Source organism: Rhamphochromis sp. 'chilingali', assembly GCF_963969265.1.
Source record: "Rhamphochromis sp. 'chilingali' genome assembly, chromosome: 1".
Taxonomy (NCBI): Eukaryota; Metazoa; Chordata; class Actinopteri; order Cichliformes; family Cichlidae; genus Rhamphochromis; species Rhamphochromis sp. 'chilingali'.
The window spans coordinates 40,201,595-40,222,425 of record NC_137929.1 but is presented as its reverse complement, the minus strand read 5'-3'; the positions used below and the strand labels follow the sequence as shown (position 1 = coordinate 40,222,425).

General features: G+C 38.1%; 2 protein-coding genes across 2 annotated transcripts; both read right to left on the bottom strand.

Moving 5' to 3' along the window:
• Positions 1–3,143: 3,143 nt before the first annotated feature.
• LOC308408118 (GTPase IMAP family member 7-like) lies at positions 3,144–4,636 on the bottom strand (the record flags this gene model as incomplete). Its single annotated transcript, XM_080900223.1, has 2 exons — positions 3,144–4,099; positions 4,630–4,636. 2 exons carry the CDS (start codon positions 4,634–4,636, stop codon positions 3,144–3,146), a joined length of 963 nt encoding a protein of 320 aa, XP_080756349.1.
• Positions 4,637–16,632: 11,996 nt separating this feature from the next.
• LOC308408111 (GTPase IMAP family member 8-like) lies at positions 16,633–20,168 on the bottom strand (the record flags this gene model as incomplete). Its single annotated transcript, XM_080900207.1, has 2 exons — positions 19,379–20,168; positions 16,633–17,330 (listed from the first exon to the last, which is right to left on the bottom strand). The coding sequence occupies exons 1-2, from the start codon at positions 20,055–20,057 to the stop codon at positions 16,633–16,635; spliced, it is 1,377 nt and encodes a 458-aa protein (XP_080756333.1). The 5' UTR covers positions 20,058–20,168.
• Between the last annotated feature and the right edge of the window lie 663 nt (positions 20,169–20,831).

Sequence of the window (20,831 nt, the reverse complement as noted above, 5' to 3'; positions counted from 1 at the left end):
CTGGGTTTTAGCCAAAAGAAGCGAACAACACACTGCGCACAGTGTATAGGGAGTGCAGAATTATTAGGCAAGTTGTATTTTTGAGGAATAATTTTATTATTGAACAACAACCATGTTCTCAATGAACCCAAAAAACTCATTAATATCAAAGCTGAATGTTTGTGGAAGTAGTTTTTAGTTTGTTTTTAGTTTTAGCTATTTTAGGGGGATATCTGTGTGTGCAGGTGACTATTACTGTGCATAATTATTAGGCAACTTAACAAAAAACAAATATATACCCATTTCAATTATTTATTTTTACCAGTGAAACCAATATAACATCTCCACATTCACAAATATACATTTCTGACATTCAAAAACAAAACAAAAACAAATCAGCGACCAATATAGCCACCTTTCTTTGCAAGGACACTCAAAAGCCTGCCATCCATGGATTCTGTCAGTGTTTTGATCTGTTCACCATCAACATTGCGTGCAGCAGCAACCACAGCCTCCCAGACACTGTTCAAAGAGGTGTACTGTTTTCCCTCCTTGTAAATCTCACATTTGATGATGGACCACAGGTTCTCAATGGGGTTCAGATCAGGTGAACAAGGTGGCCATGTCATTAGTTTTTCTTCTTTTATACCCTTTCTTGCCAGCCACGCTGTGGAGTACTTGGACGCGTGTGATGGAGCATTGTCCTGCATGAAAATCATGTTTTTCTTGAAGGATGCAGACTTCTTCCTGTACCACTGCTTGAAGAAGGTGTCTTCCAGAAACTGGCAGTAGGACTGGGAGTTGAGCTTGACTCCATCCTCAACCCGAAAAGGCCCCACAAGCTCATCTTTGATGATACCAGCCCAAACCAGTACTCCACCTCCACCTTGCTGGCGTCTGAGTCGGACTGGAGCTCTCTGCCCTTTACCAATCCAGCCACGGGCCCATCCATCTGGCCCATCAAGACTCACTCTCATTTCATCAGTCCATAAAACCTTAGAAAAATCAGTCTTGAGATATTTCTTGGCCCAGTCTTGACGTTTCAGCTTGTGTGTCTTGTTCAGTGGTGGTCGTCTTTCAGCCTTTCTTACCTTGGCCATGTCTCTGAGTATTGCACACCTTGTGCTTTTGGGCACTCCAGTGATGTTGCAGCTCTGAAATATGGCCAAACTGGTGGCAAGTGGCATCTTGGCAGCTGCACGCTTGACTTTTCTCAGTTCATGGGCAGTTATTTTGCGCCTTGGTTTTTCCACACGCTTCTTGCGACCCTGTTGACTATTTTGAATGAAACGCTTGATTGTTTGATGATCACGCTTCAGAAGCTTTGCAATTTTGAGGCTGCTGCATCCCTCTGCAAGATATCTCACTATTTTTGACTTTTCTGAGCCTGTCAAGTCCTTCTTTTGACCCATTTTGCCAAAGGAAAGGACGTTGCCTAATAATTATGCGCACCTGATATAGGGTGTTGATGTCATTAGACCACACCCCTTCTCATTACAGAGATGCACATCACCTAATATGCTTAATTGGTAGTAGGCTTTCGAGCCTATACAGCTTGGAGTAAGACAACATGCATGAAGAGGATGATGTGGACAAAATACTCATTTGCCTAATAATTCTGCACTCCCTGTACATTTACATATAATAATCCAAAGTGCTGCAATGCAGAGATAAAGGTAATAAATAACTACATGACACAAAAAGATCATGATGCAAGAAGAAAGAAAAAGTTAAGCTGTATTTCATTGCCCTTAGGGATGTTTTAATATTTTTATTTCTATTCTTCAGGAAAGTGGAATTTATTTCTTTTACAGTGGTCCCTTGTATATCACAGGATTTACGTTATAAAAATAACCCGTGATAAGTGAAATCCGCAAAGTAGCCAACTTTATGTTTTATAATTATTACAGATATTGTAAGGCTTTAAAACCCCTCACTACACACTTTATACACTTTTCTCAGACAGGCATGGACATTTTTCTCTCTTGTTTAAACACTCTCAAAGTTCAAACCTTGTAGAAAAAGAAGTCCACCCGCAGGTGGTGATGTTTTGTCGACATTGTTGTGTTTGTTGGGGAGAAAACTTACAAACATACAATACAGCACTTTAGAGTCACACTGCTAGTGATCAAAGCTCAACACATTGTGTACTGTAGAGGAGACACGGCACGAGATTGATTGACAATGGTCTACAGCCAATCAGGATGCAAGCTGAACTGCGATATAGCGAGGGACCACTATTTATGAATTATTTTTATATAGGCCTTCACACGTTTCTTTAATGCTACTGACTGCATAGATTCTCTTGTTTTGTGAACTATATATGTTTTTTTCAAAGTTTCGATTGATACTCCTAGAATACCACAGTCTACATTTTGTTTTGATTTATTTAGTCTCATTTGTTGTTGCATTTTTCAATATGTGAAACTTTGATAGTAGTCTGGCAACGTGAGCAACACTTAAAAGTATTAAACTGAGGTTACAGTAAAGTTGACTTAAGCTGATTTCTGTTTTTTAAAAGAAAATAACAGATGAATTATTTAATTGAAATGTAAGTAACTGAATCTGTTACTTACTGCTCATCATTAACATGAGGCTATTCAGCTAATAAATGAAATCTGTCAAGAAAAATTCAAGACACTTGGTTACATGTGATAGAATTAGCTGTTTTATTAGTGAACATTTGTAACAAAGAAACCGTCACAAAACATGGACATGTTCATGGGTAAAGTTTGAAATATAAACTGGAACATAAAGACTGTATTAGCATAATGGGAAAATTCACACATTATATTAAGCATGCGTTACTTCATTTATATGTTAAGAGTAAGCATTCAACAAAAACTCTTAAGAAACTTTATGCTGTGCAAATACAGAAATCCAATCAATGATGAACAAATAGATTCCAAAACTTCCCATTCTATAAATTTAATAATGACTCTCTGATGGCAGCTTGTAAAGGTGAATGTGAGTAGTTGTGCCCAGTTATCTAGCAATATACGCTGATCCTGTACATCTGTGGATATTAAAGGTACTTTATTGAGAGCTTAACAGAGGATGGAAAAAATCAGAGATTTAATTTCTAACCCTTTTATACATTCAAAAAATGTGGTTTAGTGCTATAGTTTGTATGTAAGCTCTATCACCTGTTTCAAACCTTGATGCTACTCAGCTGCTGGCTCTGCAGACCCAGTCTGAACTGTGACAGATGTGTCAGATGCTGTTGCTGCATCTGCCATCATTCCTTTTGCTGCAGCTACTCCTGCTGCTGTTCCTAATACTACTCCTACTGCTAAACCTAGACTTCTTTCTTCTTTCATTAATTTTATCGCTCCACCAAAGAATGCACCCAGTAGAGCTCCTGTTGTAACTCCTGCAGCTTCTGACAACAGATTTTTAAACACAGATTGTTTTGCCTTTGTTGCAGTTTCCTCTTCTGTTAAGTCTGGAGATGACTGTTTGATGCGACCTTCCTCTTGTTGAATATCTCTCTTCACTTCTTGCAGCATCTCATTGGTGAAGTAGCCTCCTTTGTTTGCCTCAATAGTCGTGTCAATGGTTTTGAGTAATTCTGCCACCTGATACTGGTTGCTCCTGTATTCATCTCCCTGGTTGTTCTTCCAGTATTTGTTATCAATGACGTGGCAGCAGCCGCCACACTTCTTGATCAGATCACTCAGACCTTCACTTTCATTAACAAACTCTTCGATCTTCATTCCCTCAGGAAGCTGGTCACCATGAGTAAAGATTATTGTAGTAAATCTAAGTGCTTCATCTGAGAAATATTGATTAATTTTGTCTATTACAGCCTTTTCTTGCTCTGTGTATTTCTCCACTTTAAGAACAATGAGAAACACATGAGGACCAGGAGCACATTCTGTGATACACCTCAATATTTCAGACTTCATCTCCTCTTCAGACCTGTTTGTGTCAATAAATCCAGGAGTGTCAATAAAGAGTACCATTCTTCCACTGACTGACATGAACTTTGCCTGACATTTCTGTGTTCCAGATTTGGCAGTATGATTTACTGCAAACACAGGCTGTCCACACAGGGTGTGGGCAAAACTGCTCTTTCCAGCTCCAGTTTTTCCCAGGACCACAATCCTTCTTGCTGTCTCTATAAAACAGTAATGATTCAGTGTCAGTTATTTATCTATTGCTCTGTCTAAACAGTGCATCAAAAATAAACAGTAAAGTCAAATAAAACATTTATGACAACATATACAAGCTATAGCTGCAAATGATGGACGTGTCTGCTTTCTTTTAAATGTAAATAAAACTGCATGAAATTCACAAACCAGTCAGTAATTGGCTTAAAAATGCATCGTGGTACAGTAGAAAGAATGTTCATTTCTTTGACTGTTGTGCACAGTTCAGATCTAGCTGTTCAGATGGTGGAAACCAACCAAATAATTTAGAATTATTACGTCTAGCAAGCATATACTCCGTATTATTCTGCTATAATATTCAGATTTACAGCCTTAAATATATTAGGTAATGTTTACACAACTACTTTAGGTATTGAGTGGAGTAGATAACCTTGACTGAGAAAAAACAATCACTTTCAGCTGGTTGGAGAGAAGTTTCTTCCTTTCTGTTTCCCATGTTTTTGTTAATTATCAATACATGATTATAACTGCAACTTACCATCCATGTTTTTGAAAGCAAAATCAGCGCAGAGACACATGACTACTCAGATCCTGTGGACGTTGTGACTGCGCCTTTTGTTTTGTTCCTGCACCTGTTGGACTTGCTTCTCAGCAGCAAACTAAAGTGATGAGCTATGATGACCTCATAGTTTGTTTCTTTTTGTTTTTACAAACTTGGATGAGAGAACTATCGTGCATATCAAAATTTAGTAATATAAAAAAAACACAATTTTTCTTTAATTTCTTATGTAAAAATCTTGACCAGCACCTTGTTGTAACGCAAAGTTAAATATGCTTGTAGTAAATTTGTGATTAGCAAAAGAGAAGGTCAAGACTTTAGAAAAATGGTATTACTGTTCTAGAATACTATAATTAAAAGTATTATCTAATTATAAATACAGAAAAAGGATGTGTTACGTATTTGAAATCTTCTTCAAGCACCTGTTCCCTTTAGGGGTCACCTAAGCGGATCATATGATGCCATCTCGCCCTAACCTTAGCTTCATCCTCTGTTATACCAACTCTCTGCATGTCCTCCTTCACTACTGTACAGCCACAGATCTTATCTATGGTCTTCCTCTTTTCTCTTGCCTAACAACTCCATGGTCAACATTCTTTGTCTATTATCCCTCAATTCAATTCAATTTTTTTTATAAAGCTCCAAATCAAAACAACATTTTCCTCAAGGCACTTTATATTGTAAGGTAAAGAAAGAAGCGAAAATAATCACATGACCCCCCCTTTGCTTAACTGCTTTGGCAACAGTGGGAAGGAAAAACTCCCTTTTAACAGGAAGAAACCATCTGGCACGACCAGTTTCAGAATCAGAATCAGAATCAGAATCAGAATGGGTTTATTGCCAGATGTTGAGGTTTACAACATTAGGAATTTGCTGCGGTGCTTCAGTGCAAACAATAAGAGTTAAAGTGCTATGTAGAAAGAAAGATATGTGCATGAGATATACATGAGATATATACATGAGAATAAGAATTAAGAGTGCTACGTAGAAGGATATATACATGAGTGCAGGTGGTGATCAGTGCCAGACATGAAATGATTCAGTGACACAGCGTAGGGTCATGTGTGAGTGGCGGGGGCAGTCATGTGGTTATTGTTCATGTGGGGGTAAGAAGAGGAAGACAGGAAAAACCACATACTGTGGAAGAGATCCAGAGATTAATAATAACTAAAGATTAAATGCAGAGAGGTGTATAAACACACAGTAAGTGAAAAGGGTGACTGTAGAAGAAACAGTGCATCATGGGAATCCCTAGACCTATTGTAGCGTAACTAAGGGAAAATTTAGAGTCACCTGATCCAGCCCTCACTATATCCTTTAGCAAAAAGGAAAGTTTTAAGCCTAATCTGAGCAGTCTGAGTTGATACATTACTATGTACTATGTGGTCTTTAAGATATGATTGGACCTGTAAATTTAAGACCCTGTATGTGATGATGTGATCCTTCTGCACATGTCCAAACCATTTCAGCCACGCCTCTCTAATTTTGTCCCCATCTTTGTGCGACCTGGTCACTGCTAATGAAAAAGAGCTTCTCCTCGCTGGGTTTTTGTACGACTCACTTTAGTGTAGCCCCGGCTCTAACCTCGTGTTTCCCTATGATTTCCCAGTTCTGAACTCTTCATCTGTTTATTGTATATAGATTCCCTGGAAACGTCCTTGTTTCTCCTCCCTGGATTCCTGAGCATGAGTGTTTGGGAGTGTGGTGTGGGATGTCAGAAGTGGAGTGTCCCTCTCCTCTCCATCTCATGGATCACTGGAACCCCTGACTTTCGCACATTTGTATATAGCTCACTTGGTGCTTCTAAATAAACATTCATTCCACTTTTTTCCTATGTCTGCACGTGAGTCAGTTCAGTCACATTGACACACAGTTATTTTATAATTCTATACACCTCTTCTCTCACTTAAACAGGCTGTCTTTCACCTGCTCCCTACGCTCACTACAGATCACACTGAAATGTACTGAAATGTACACACTGTAATCAGATTCAATTACGGCTGGCATCATTAACTTGATGAATAAATTATGTCTTTGTAGTTAAATAGCTGATTTGTTTTTACCCCTATGAGAGTTTGGTGACCTGTCCCGTCTGTTGCCCTATGACAGCTGGGATAGGCTCCAGCCTCACCCCTGATTTGGATAAGCGGAAGAAACTGGATGAATGAATCCTTTTCTTTTTCCCCTCTCGTTCTCTTTTTAGCTTGTTTTGCATTATGTTATGTAAAGCATGTTCCTGTTTTCAGTGCTTCCTTTTCTGACTTTGATCAGTAGTTACATTCATTTTCATATTCAAAACCAAGGTCACTACAAGAGAGCCTTTCAAAGTCAAAGTCACCCTCTGTTTTCTCCGTTCTTTAGACATATTAGCTTTGAACTTCACTGCACAGGACGTGAAATTGCTGCTACAGAAGCCACATTATGTTGAAATGACACCAACACCAAAAACTAAAGAGATGCACTAAGTTTTGTTGCCTCTGCTGTTGTTTGAGTACTTTAAGATCCAGAGGTTCCAGTGCATGTCTGAGTTCTTTAAGCTGACTTGAATTTGATGGTTTGCTAATTTTCTATCACATCTTTGCCAGACTGGCCACTCTAAAACACTCGTTTGCTGATTTTGCAGATTAATTCTACCTAATGAAGAAGGTAATTACACTTAAAATAAAAGTGTAGAAAGGAGGAGAGCACCTGAGCACAGAAGTACAGATACAGTTATAATGTGTGTTACCATCGAGAGAGAAAGAGAGGCTGGATGCCCAGAGATGCATGGGTCTTTGTAATGTGCTCTTGTGCATCATGGAGACTGCACAGAGGAAGAGAGAGTACATATGCATGGTTTCTACATCATATCACACTGACTGTTCACAGCAGACAAAAAGACCCTTGGACAACTGCAAACATTCCAGCCTTCCCAATAGCAAGTCTGCCCCTCTCTAATATTTGTAGCAATGAAATGATTCATTCAGCTTTTTCAGTTTATCAGAAGCTAATAATTCAGAGTTTGTCCAAACAAAACATTTCCTTTAGACTCATATTCGTTTCGTTTCATTGTATTTGATATAAAGTAAACTCGACTAACCGTCCATGTTGTCAAAAAGAAATCACACTCGTCACCGGGACCTCACGATGTCCTTGCTGCGTGTTTTTCCACCTGCTCTCTTGCTGCACTTTGGCTGTGCTTTCGTTTGTCACCGGTTGGACTTTTAAACTGACACTGTAACTACACAAAACAATGAGCAACACCTCATGCTGCAGGGTGCAGTACACTCACAGATATTTTTTGCTGCAAATCCATGCAAAACCACAACACGATGGTGTATAACTGTTCACATTTGATATATCAGAGCTGGTTATCACATTAATCTTAGTCCACTATTTTGTTTATTTTATGATTGGTAACAGAACTGAAAATCAAAAGCCACATATAATAGCAAAATCGTTTATAAATAAAAGCAATTGTTGAAAAAAAAAATAGTTTGAAGCAGATACTTTGATGAATGTAACTGCACAATGAACTGAGACATAATTTCTTTAGGGATTATTAAAGTATTCTGATTCTGACATAGTGTTGAACTGCTCAGTAAATCCTCTCAGTGCTTTAAAAACAGGACAATTCAGAGTTTGAATAAGGGACTGGTAAAATGTTTCTGTTTCTCATCCTAGTGAAACAAGTTTTAAACAAAGAAGGGAGTTTTAATTAAGTTAAGTTTGAAAAATGGGAGAAACTGATGCATTCATTCCCTCTTGACAGTTTACTGGTACATGCACATGTAATGCTTCATCATTAATGCATAACTGCAGATTACACAATCAATCAGTGCATGAAATCCAGTGTCTTTGAAATCAGCTGCTTTTTTAAAATAAATGTAGTATGTTTGATATGAGTATGTAAGTACATAGAATAGGAAAATAGTTTTTTGTTCACATTTAAAAATATATTTCATATATTTAGGGCTGAAAAACACATATAAGCTCTATTAACTAAGTCAATTTTACACCCCCTCCAAGTGTCACAATCAAAAGTCATATCTGTGGTCCAAGTGTGGACTAGACACTACATTTGACTGAGATTGGTGAGAGGGTCATGCTGTCTCATGCACAATGAAAACAAGCACAAGCTGAACTTCACTAGCTGGGCCCACGTCCTCATTTTAGGTTTGACAGCGTTTTAGTAGGTAAAGGTGAATGCTTGGACATGAATTGAGCTGCGGATTGGGGAAGGCCTCGAAGGCGACTGGCGATGGCTCCCGGGCCTGGCAGATCCCCAAAGAAGGCATCCCCTAGAAGCAGTAGTGTGCGATACGAAGGTTGAAGACGTCAACGGAATAATTTGATTCTTGATTTGACTTATTTATACAGCACCAAGCCACAGTGGCAGATGCCTTGAGACCCTGCAATGATGTCTAGAGGAAAACCCAACAATCATATGACCCCCTATGAGCAAGCACTTTGGCAACAATGGGAAGGAAAATCTCCCTTTTAACAGGAAGAAACCTCCGGCAGAACCAGGCTCAGGGAGGGGCGGCCGTCTGCCGCGGCCGGTTTGGGGAGAGAGAAGGAGAAGAGAACAAAGACGAGCGCACGGAGAGCAAACGTCGCTCCGTGGTGTGGAGTGGATGAGCTCAGACAATTCGGAAGGAATGGCAGGAATGCTGGATTTGAGATTTGAGGTAGGGCTTGGCGGCTCGAAAAGCTTGTGACCTTGTCTTTGAGCAGAAGATGGAGAGGGGGTGCTTAGCTTGTTAAGTACTTCAGATAAGGTAGCGATAACGACTGAGCTGATTTCTGAATGAACAGAAGTGACAGCAGCAGCTTCGGAAGAGTTGATGAATTGAACTTCTCCTAAGTTAAATATGCTAAATTACAGTCTTTTTTATGTTTTGAAGTTCTTACTTGCAGCAAATGAATGCACTGCAATGAGAAAAATAGTTCTAATACTATGAAAAACTACTCAGTATTATTGAAGTATAATTAATTTGTTTCTTGATTCAGGTTGGCTTATCTTAAAATATAGCCCAATCGATATTAAATCCAAGCAAAAAATAACTTATATATATATATATATCTCCATCCATCCATCCATCCATCCATCCATCCATCCATCCATCTTCATCCGCTTTATCCGAGGCCGGGTCGCGGGGGCAGCAGCCCAAGCAGAGATGCCCAGACCTCCCTCTCCCCAGCCACCTCCTCCAGCTTATCCGGAGGAACACCAAGGCGTTCCCAGGCCAGCCGAGAGATATAATCTCTCCAGCGTGTCCTGGGTCTGCCCCGGGGCCTCCTCCTAATATATATTTATTCCTCTCATGAGAACAAAACCCTTTTTGTAAACAATATAGGGCTGCTGCACAAACCCTAAAAGTCTAAATCAACCTTTTAAAAGGCCTAAACAGAGAAAAAAAATTACATTTTTGGCCTTAAACTTTTGTGACAGTCACATAGTCTCACAATGTTGTAAATAACGGCATTACTGATTTAAAACTTTACATGCCTCAGGTAAAGTGTCATTAAGTAAAGAAAAAAAACAACTTTCATTTGTAAAGCATTATAAGTAGAGCCGTTTCTCAGGACATTGCTAGGCAAATTAGGAACAAATTGTACAAACGTACTACAAAACTAAACAAACTGCAAATGACCTTATAAAATCCTGCTTGGTATTCACCTATTTTTCAAAGAATGACTTCCACTCAGCTATTGCTTTCTTATATGCACTAGTGGCATCTTGATCATGGATGGCATCAGTGATTACCTCGGTTTGTATGACAGAGAGGACCGTTGCAACACATTTCGGGTGTGTTAAGTGCAAGGTGTAGTAATATGCCATCAACACCAACATTCCTTCCCAGAAATCCTCCAAGGGGAGAGTGGTCACTGGTATATTTCCTACAGCAACAATGCTGGTTGTCCCATCAAAAAGCAGCACTGGGGAGGAGAGAGGCCGCTTCTCCAGGTATAGCATAGCATCTTCACCCGGCTAGAAAAGCACAAAAAAAGGACAAATTCTTCAAGATGTTAAATGAAAGGGTTGCTGTGCATCCAAACAGCTTAAGACACAAAAAGCAATATCAAGAGTTTAGAATGCTCCAAATGATTTACTGTTGGAATAGAAGAAATAAATATAAAATATCTGACTTACATAAATATGAAATTTTGGAAATGTATTAATTCTGAGCATGAATTTTCTCTAGTTTGCAGCATTTTTATCATGTATATTTGTGCTTTTTTCTCATTTGATTTTTAAAACTATTTCTTTTAACTTTGTTACATATTCTAGTTCTTGAAGGCCTTTATAAATATATGATTTTACTGCTTCTACTTGTATCCTAACTGCAATGTGCTTTTGCTCTGCGCTGCCTCTCTGGAGTAGGTTTTTTTTTTCAAGTCAAGTCAACTTTATTTGTCAATTCTGCCACATGTACAGGACATACACAGAATAGAAATTGCGTTACTCTCAAACCCTAGTGATTAGAAAAATGCAAATAAAATAATTAAAAAGTAAAAATTTAAATAAGTTTAAATAAGTACAATACAATTTTACGTATAACAAAAAAAAAGCTATGCAATATACAATATACAATATTCAAGTAAGAAGGCATAGTGGTGCAAAATAGGCAAATAGTGCAAATGGAGATTTAGTAGTGAATAACAATTAAGAAATCCTGAATAAGGAGTAATTTAATCCCTGCTGAATTGAGCTTTGACCCGATCTTATTAAGCATGAAAAGCAAAATAATAATATTAATAATGATAATACAAGTAAATGGAGAACAAGTTACAGTGGCTGGTATTGCTAACAGCTGTTCTCACCTTGAGGATACGAAGGAGAGCCTCACTGGCACTTCCCAGTAGTGATGGGATTTCCGGCTCCTTTTAGAGAACCGGCTCTTTCGGTGCCGAACCGGCTCTTCAGGTTGTTTTGTGCTTTAATTAATTTATTATTAACAATAATATAAAATTATGCACAAAGGGAATTACTAATGTAAAAAAAGTGGTTTTATTTATATATGTTTATATATAAATATATGCGGTGGCCCCTAGAGACAAAACACGTACAAACTCAAAAGCACATTTCTAGCGTTAACTGAACTTCCAAAACAGAGCTACCCTAGATCACTTAAATTACACAATTGAAAGCATATGTGTATTGTTTGTGTATTTATACACAAGCACTCATAGAAATCACAGCTGTAACCAGGACCTTGTGCTGCATGTTTTTGCTCACTTGCTGCACTTTGGCTGTGCTTTAATTTAACACTGGTTGAACTTGTTAACTTACACTGTAACTACACAAAACTATGAGCAACACCTCATGCTGCAGGCTGCAGTACACTCAGAAAATTAATTTTACTGGAAATCCATGTAAACCCACAACATGTCGCTGTATAACTGTTCACATATTATATATTAGAGCTGGTCATCATCCACTATTTTGTTTATTTTATAAACGGTAATAGGGCTGAAAACCAAAAAGCCTCATATATGTCAGAACTATGTATAAAAAATGATTTGATCACTATGACACATTGAATTTGACATAGTGTTGAACAGCTCAGTAAAACCACTGTACTTTGAAAAACAGAAAAATGTAGAGTTTGAAAAAGGGAGTGGTAAAATGTTTCTGTTTCTCTTTCTAGTTAAAAACAGTTTTTCAGTTAAGTTTAGTTTGAAAAATGGGATAAAACTGATGCATTCATTCTCTCTTGACAGTTTACTGGCACATGTGCATGTAATACTTTGCCATTAATGCATAAACAATTATTAAACAATTAATCTGTCATGGTCCCTGTGTCTCTCCGACTGGCTCACTCTTGGCCACATATTTGTTGTTGTTTTTTTTTTCTCTCCTGTATGCCTGAGCAAAGCTCAGCACTGGGCTCCTGCTCCTCACCCACACACCTGGACTGATTATCCGCGCCTTCCGCTTATTGACCTGGTTTTCTGGTGACTCAGAGCATCTCATCGCTGGATCATTGTACAACCTGAGTTTGTGTAGCCTCGGAAAATTTCTTGTCTCCTTGTCTTTTTTCCCCATAAATCTGTAGCTTGTTCTAACTACTTGTCTCTGTACATAGATTCCCTGGACCTGTCCCTGTAACCTTTCATGGATTCCCAAGTTTGGCTGAGTGGTGTGGAGTGAGAATGAGTGGCAGAAGAGGAGCATGGTGTGTGTGGATTTCCTTCCCTTCTTTCCCTCAGAGCCCTTCACCCCCTGCCCTGCACATTTTATATATTTTGCACTTTGGTGATTGTAAATAAACTTTTGAACTTTTATTCTCAAGAGCTTGAGTCTGAGCCTGAGTCCATTCAGTCTGCCTTGACAGACTTCGTGCATAAATCCCATGTCGATTATTTATTTATTTAGTTATTTATTAGCCGTCCTGTTTGGTTATTTAGCAATCAGAATTTTTCTCTGAAGGCCAAGAACTATGCCTACCAGATTTACTTTACTAAATAGATCATCACAACCTTGCCATATTGGTCCATTTGATTGACCTTTGTTATTATTATTATTATTTATTTTATTTTATTTTATTTTAAGTTCTTACAGACAAGGCAGACATGACAGGGTATAGCACATCGAGAAACAAAGAAAGAACGAAAGAAAGAAAAAAGGGAGGGAAAGAAAAAACAGAGGGGAAGAGGGACAGTGAGAGAAGACACCTTAAAAAAAATCAGCTGGATCACCTGTGATGCTAGACAGACCCACAGCTGGAACGAGACAATTCTACTACAACAGCAAAAGCAAGACGCAAGTCACCAAAGTTCTTTGTGTTACTCGTGCACGAGGGAGAGAACTGTGACGAGCGTGTTCCTGTCGCTCACCCGAGTCGCTCTCGCCTGCTCCCTCGTAACACCGCTCTTTATTGAGGTTACATGAATATGCATGAAAGTTCATTAACATATGACGTCTTACATAGATATACATCTAAACAAAGAATACATTGTCTGTGTGTCATGTAGGTATATGTATGTGTGTATGTGTGTGTGTGTGGGGTGGGGTCAAGATGTGACCCTGTGAAGACTCCCCGCACCTACTGGTGCCAGGGAGTCCAGCAGTTCACTTAAACAAAAGGCTCTTACACTCAAACAGATATATGTGTGTTTGCTATACCATATGTCAGCAAGAGAAGATACGACCTCTCTCATGACCCTAGGAGGTGTGTGATCTATGCCAGAACACTCTGAAGAGGAGTGAACACACTCCCCTCTTCAGGCTACTTAGAGTTGTTACAGACCTCCTAGGACAAGACTTTCTTTCAATATGCAATCAACCATATATTTCTAAGCATAAATGATTATATGTCTCTAAATACAAATGACAATAATAAAATACAAACCCAACAACCTGTTAAAAAAAAGAAAATAAGAAAAAGCAGAGTAACTCAATAAACACAACACCACAGCAATAACCTAGATAAGTATAAGTAACAATAAATACTAAATATTGAATGTTATTGTGCAGCACGTAAGACTGACAGCACACAATATGCCTTGAGGTAGCAGCCAAGAAAGATATAGTTTCTGTCAGCGAACATCCGTGTGTACACCTGTTTGCGTGAGCGCACTTGTATTCAAAAGGTTTTTCCATGTAATGATCTGCTAGAGGGTGTGGGGAGCCCCAACGCCCAGGGCATGAAGCAGGCATGGACGAGATCCAGGCACCAGGCATCCAGAGGCCCCCAGAGTGTAAGAGCCCAAGGAGGACCATCGGAGGGGCAACTGTGCCACCTTCCTGTAAAGAGCTGAAGACAGCCCCAGACGTGGGGGTCAGCCAGCAGCCACGGAGCAGAAGCCATAAACATCCTGTTCATGACGGTTAAAATAAATAACATTCATATAAGAAATAAAATTGTCTTGTGTAAACTGAATGTAGTGTTAAATAGGCCTATACTACTGTACTTTATTGTTGGTCATAAACTAACAGACATACACCTTAGAGCACTGACTCTGTTTGAATAGGGTTTTTTGGGGGATTTCGCACAACCCAGGAAAACATAATTAATACATAATGGGCTTGGATTTAAAACATAATGAATTAAATGTATTTGGAGGCAGCCCACACCCCCTCCCCTTTTGACAGGTTGTGTGTGAGACTGCAGCAAGCAGGCGCACCGAGGGCCCTCGTCCTTATTTTCACGTATATGTTTTTAGTAGAATTTAGAAAACACATCAGTGCAAATTTTGAATCTATATCATAATGTCTGGTGTTTTTTGTGTTTGTTGGTTTGTTTTTATTTTTTTTTTTTTTGCAAGCTGGTAATTAATTGCCGCTCCAGCCATGCAGCGTAAAATCACTTGCCACCCCGTTCCTCTTATCCCTGTGTGGCCAGCAGCAAGCAGCAGGCGCACCTTGCAAAAATCCCCAAAATGCGCTGGCATGATGTCGGGGCAGCATGGGTGCAAGCAACTTTTTTTGCCGATGCCCATGCCCATGATGCCACCCGCACCACGATGCTGCCCTGGGCAATGGCCCATGTTGCCCATATGAAAAACTGCCACTGTATATAAGCCATCACACCGAAACCTTACACTGCTGACTTAATATATTCTCTTGTTCTGTGAACTACATATAATTTATTCAAAGTTATATTTACGGAATACAAAAGTCTTCATATTTCATTTTAGTTTTTGCATTTTGTCTCGCTCATTCCATTTCTTAATAAATGAAACTTTGATAGCAATCTGGCAACATGAGCAACACTTTAAAGCATTAACGATGGTTTATAATAAAATTAATTTAAGATCAAATCAGTTTTTTCTTTTTTTAAAGAAAAGAACAACTTAAAATCATCCACTCATTTCAGCAGTTTCCCTTACTGTTCTGGTTTGCAAATGACTGTGGTTGTTTTGACTGAACTTGTTAAACCTCATCAGCAGGTTCAGCTGAAGTGAAGTCAGTGGAAGCCAAATTAAGTAAAAATGAAAGTTACTGTGTAACATGCCACGGTCTCTTAAACATGTTTGGCTGAAATTGCTAAGGAGGTTTAACGGGTTCAATTGAATTAAGGAATCAAAATGTAACTAACTGAAAATGTTAATTACTGCTCATCATTAACATGAGGCCATCCAGCTAAAAAATGAAAATTATGAATAAAATGAGGACCTTTGGTTACATGTTGGCATGTGAAAAAGTTTGCTATTTTTTATTCAACATTTTTTGTAAAAAAACAAAAAAAACAACATTGCAAAGCAGAACCAAGGGTTATTTGAAAGTTATAGATCTATTATTGTCATACCCAGAGATTTTACAAGCTGGAGTAATGGACCTATTCATGGGTAAAGATTGAAATCTAAACTGCAACATAAAGACTTTTAATGACAAATTCAGAGAGGGAATCACATGTTTACATATATTAAGCATACATTACTTCATTTACATATTTACAATAAATATTAAACAAAAACTCTTAAATAGGGCACTAAGTCCAATCATGATGAACAAATAGATACAAAAAGTCTTTTCACTATTGCTGTTCTATAATTTTAATAGTGAATCTGTGGTGGCAATTTGCAAAGGTGAGTATCAGTAGTCGTGCCAAATTAACTAGCAATTATATGCTGATTGTGTACTTTTGTGGACTGTTAACCTACTAGGATCTCATAAATCTTATATTTAATCTAGCCCATTTTTACATTTTTAAAAAAGTGTGCTGCAGTATTGTAGTCTGCTTTCTTTGCTTCTTCACTGTGCATCAGCTTCATCAAGTGTGGTACTCCTGATTTTATTCAAATTCTGGCTCTGCAGATGCAGGAGAAACTGTGCCAGATACTGTTGCTGCATCTATCGTTAATCCTTTTTCTGCAACTGCTCCTACTGCTAAACCTACACTTATTCTGCTTTCATTAATTTTATTGACCCACTAACAAATGCGCACAGAGCTCCTGTTGTAACTTCCACAGCTTTAAACGCTTTATCAAGCATACTATGTTTTGCCTTTGTTGACCTGTCTTGCCTTACTTTGCACGGCAACCAATCAAATGTTAGAGAATCAGACACCTGACTTCTGTTAAGTCTGGAGATGACTGTTTGATGCGACCTTCCTCTTGTTGAATATCTCTCTTCACTTCTTGCAGCATCTCATTGGTGAAGCAGCCTCCTTTGTTTGCCTCAATAATCTTGTCAATGGTTTTGAGTAATTCTGCCACCTGATACTGGTTGGTCCTGTATTCATCTCCCTGGTTGTTCTTCCAGTATTTGTTATCAATGACGTGGCAGCGGCCCCCACACTTCTTGATCAGATCGCTCAGAGCTTTACTTTCATTAACAAACTCTTCGATCTTCATTCCCTCAGGAAGCTGGTCACCATGAGTAAAGAGTACTGTGGCAAATCTAAATGCTTCATCTGGGAAATATTGATTAATTTTGTCTATCACACCCTTTTCATGCTCTGTGTATTTCTCCACTTTAAGCACAATGAGAAAAACATGAGGACCAGGAGCACATTCTGTGATACACCTCAATATTTCAGACTTCATCTCCTCCTCAGACCTGTCTGTGTCAAAAAATCCAGGAGTGTCAATAAATAATATGGTTCTTCCACTGATATTCATGTCCTCTGACTGACATTCAAATTTGGCCCTATGATCTACTTTAAACACAGGCTCTCCACACAGGGTGTTGGCAATTCTTCTCTTTCCAGCTCCAGTTTTTCCCAGGACCACAATCCTTCTTGCTGACTCTATAAGACAGTAATGGTTAAATGTCAGTTGTTTGTCTTGCTCTGTATAAGTGGATTATCTTATCAATCATACAGAAGTCATACTCATTTGGAGAATCAATGCAAATGAGACATTGGGTCTCAATGGGATTTCCTGTATGAATAAAGATAAAAAAAAAAAAAACTAATCTAAAAACTAGAAGTACAGCATTGCTACACATACACGCAAAATCGTGTGTTTTTCTTCATGTCTACAGGAGTCATGGTTCCCTGACAGTTGCCTGAAATTTTTCTCCCTGTATTTGAGTTGCCATGCACGAGTATTTTTGCCTCTCTGCTTAGTGTTTTTCTTTTGGTTAGCTTCTGTGTAACAAAAGAAATATTTTTGCAAGCCTTGAGTTAGTTTTTTTACTTGGCATTTTTGTTTTCACCTGTGTCTCATCCCCAGTCTGCCCTCATTGTTTAGATACTCCTATCTCCTCCCCAGTTTCCTCAAACTGTTTGTGTAAACTCCCTCATGTCCTGTCCTGAGTTAAATCTTTTGACTAATTAATTTCTAGTTTCTCATAATATCTGTTATCTATCTATCTATCTATCTATCTATCTATCTATCTATCTATCTATCTATCTATCTATCTATCTATCTATCTATCTATCTATCTATCTATCTATATCGCTCTCTCTCTCTCTCTCTCTATATATATATATATATATATATATATATATATATATATATATATATATATATATATATATATATATATATATATCATATCTAGTTTATTTCGTCTTCTTTCTGGACTTTTTTAAAAATACATTTGGACTCTCTATTTTGGACTGTTATATTAAAGCTTGCTTTTATTTAAGTCATGTTGTCCTGCATTTGGGTTCACCTGTACAGCCCAATCTTGATAACAATAATAGCTTGATTTGTTTTTGTTTTTTTTCTCCACACTGAATAGAAGGTTTCCTGAACAGGCTGAGGTTTCTTTTTTCTTTTAATAATGGCTTTTAATAATCCTTCAGTTTAAGGGCATCATGATTTGATTGGATACTACTGAAATAATTTTTACCGTCATGGTGTCAAATTCCAAACTTAGAGTTTTTAAACTTATAGTTTCTAAACTTCTGATCACAATGGCATGACAGGATACTACATGCTGTCAGGTGGTGAAAGTGACTTTTAATTTTTAGCAAAATTTAAAATGACTCTTGTACTAAATGTACTGCTCGTCCTGGACTCAGTAGACATTTGTCTCATATTCTGATAAAAGAAAATAAAGATAATCAGGATAGACTGAGCTGAAAATTGTTAAAAATGCAATCAAGGTATCACTAAGCAAAACAAATTTAAACTGTAAAGGTACAGGAACGGTGGAGTAATTCATTCCATCCATCTAGGGTCCAAACTTTAATGGTTTAGTTCTAATCAACAGGCTGCATTTATAAATTTACAGAAATTCACTTCTGAAATATTAAATGTGGTAGCTTCTCTAAAGCAACTAAACATAATGCAAACGTATCATAATTCAAAAAGGAAAAGTTATGTCAATGCCCTGAATTTCAATAAAGCTAAAATAGAGGTGGTCCTACCCTTCACCAATGATGAAACATATCAGTAAATAAGAGAGCTAAACATCGAACATCAGCTAATGAGACACCAGTGGAAGGTTTGACCTGACCGGCTTTGCAGTCTTTGCAGAATTTCTGGAAAAACACAAGTTCTAACCAGCTGTTATGCACCTGTTTTACCATCACTTTGTACCAGCAGTGATCAGTGTTACTGTGGCCCAAACATCACTCTTTGAGATATTTTTCGATTAACAGACAAAGAGTCTGTCAGTCTGTCATGATTTTTTTTAATTGACTTACACCGTGTGTATTTGTTATAGAAACTTTGTTAACCGTATGTATTTGTAAGCATGTTTCTTTGATAAATAAAACATTTAATTGTGTGTGTGTGTGTGTGTGTGTGTGTGTGTGTGTGTGTGTGTGTGTGTGTGTGTGTGTGTGTGTGTGTGTATATATCACTGATAAACACTTGAGGTTGAATGAAATGTTTGATTTACCAAAAAAGGTACCCCAAGTTGTTGCTGTGTCTGGAAGTATTCCTTTCACTTCAGCTGCTCCTGCTGCTGAACCTACACTTATTTCTTCTTTCACTAATTTTGTCTCCCCTCCAAGGAATGAACCCAGTAGAGCTCCAGTTTTAACTCCTGTAGCTTTTAACAGCATATCAAACACAGCATTTTTTGCCTTTGTTGCAGTTTCTTCTTCTGTAATATCTGGAAAAGATCGTTTGATGCAGGCTTCCTCTTGTTGTATATCTCTCTTCACCTCTTGCAGCATCTCATTGGTGAAGTAGCCTCCTCTGTTTGCATTAATAATCGTGTTAATCTTTTTGAGTAATTCTGTCAGCTGGTATTGCTTGGTCCTGTATTCATCTCCCTGGTTGCTCTTCCAGTATTTGTTATCAATGACGTGGCAGCGGCCCCCACACTTCTTGATCAGATCCCTCAGATCGTTGTTTTGTTTAACAAACTCTTCGATCTTCATTCCCTCAGGAAGCTGGTCACCATGAGTAAAGAGTACTGTGGCAAATCTAAGAGCTTCATCTGAGAAACACTGGTTTATTTTGTCTATCACACCCTTTTCATGCTCTGTGTATTTCTCCACTTTAACCACAATGAGAAAAGCATGAGGACCAGGAGCACTTTCTGTGATACACCTCACTATTTCAGACTTCATGTCCTGCTCAGATCTGTCTGTGTCAAAAAATCCAGGAGTGTCAATAAATAATATGGTTTTTCCACTGATAGATATAATCTTTGACTGGCATTCCCTTGTTCCAGATGAGGCGTAATGATCTATATTAAATGCAGGCTCTCCACGCAGGATGTTGGTAAGACTCTTTCCATCTCCAGTTTTTCCCAGGACCACAATCCTTCTTGCTGAGTCTATAAAACAGTAATGATTCATTGCCCGTCATTTATCTATTACACTGTCTAAAACAAAATAATCAAAAACTTACAGTACAGTGAAATAAAACCTTTATGACAACATATACAAGCTTTAACTGAAAAATGATGGTCCAGTCTTCTTTGTTTAAAGTAAAAGTAAAATGTCCCAAGGCTTACAAATCAGTAAGTACTTAGCTGTAGAAAGTAGCTGAAAGCATATGCTCTGTAATTTTCTGCTATAATATTACACCCTTCAATATATTAGGTAACATTTATACAATTACTTTAGGTATTCAGTGGAGTAGATAACCTTGACTGACTAAGCCAATACATTTTGGTTTGGTCGAGAGAAGTTTCTTCCTTTGTGATCCCACATTTCTGTTATTTATTAAAACAGAATACATGGTAATAAGTGTGACTTACCTTCCATGTTTTTGGAAGAAAGCAAAATCAGCGGAGACACACGATTACTTAGATCCTGTGAACGTTGTGACTACGCCTTTTGTTTTGTTTCTGTACCTGTTGGACTTGTTTCTCAGCAGCAAACTAAGTATGAGCTTAC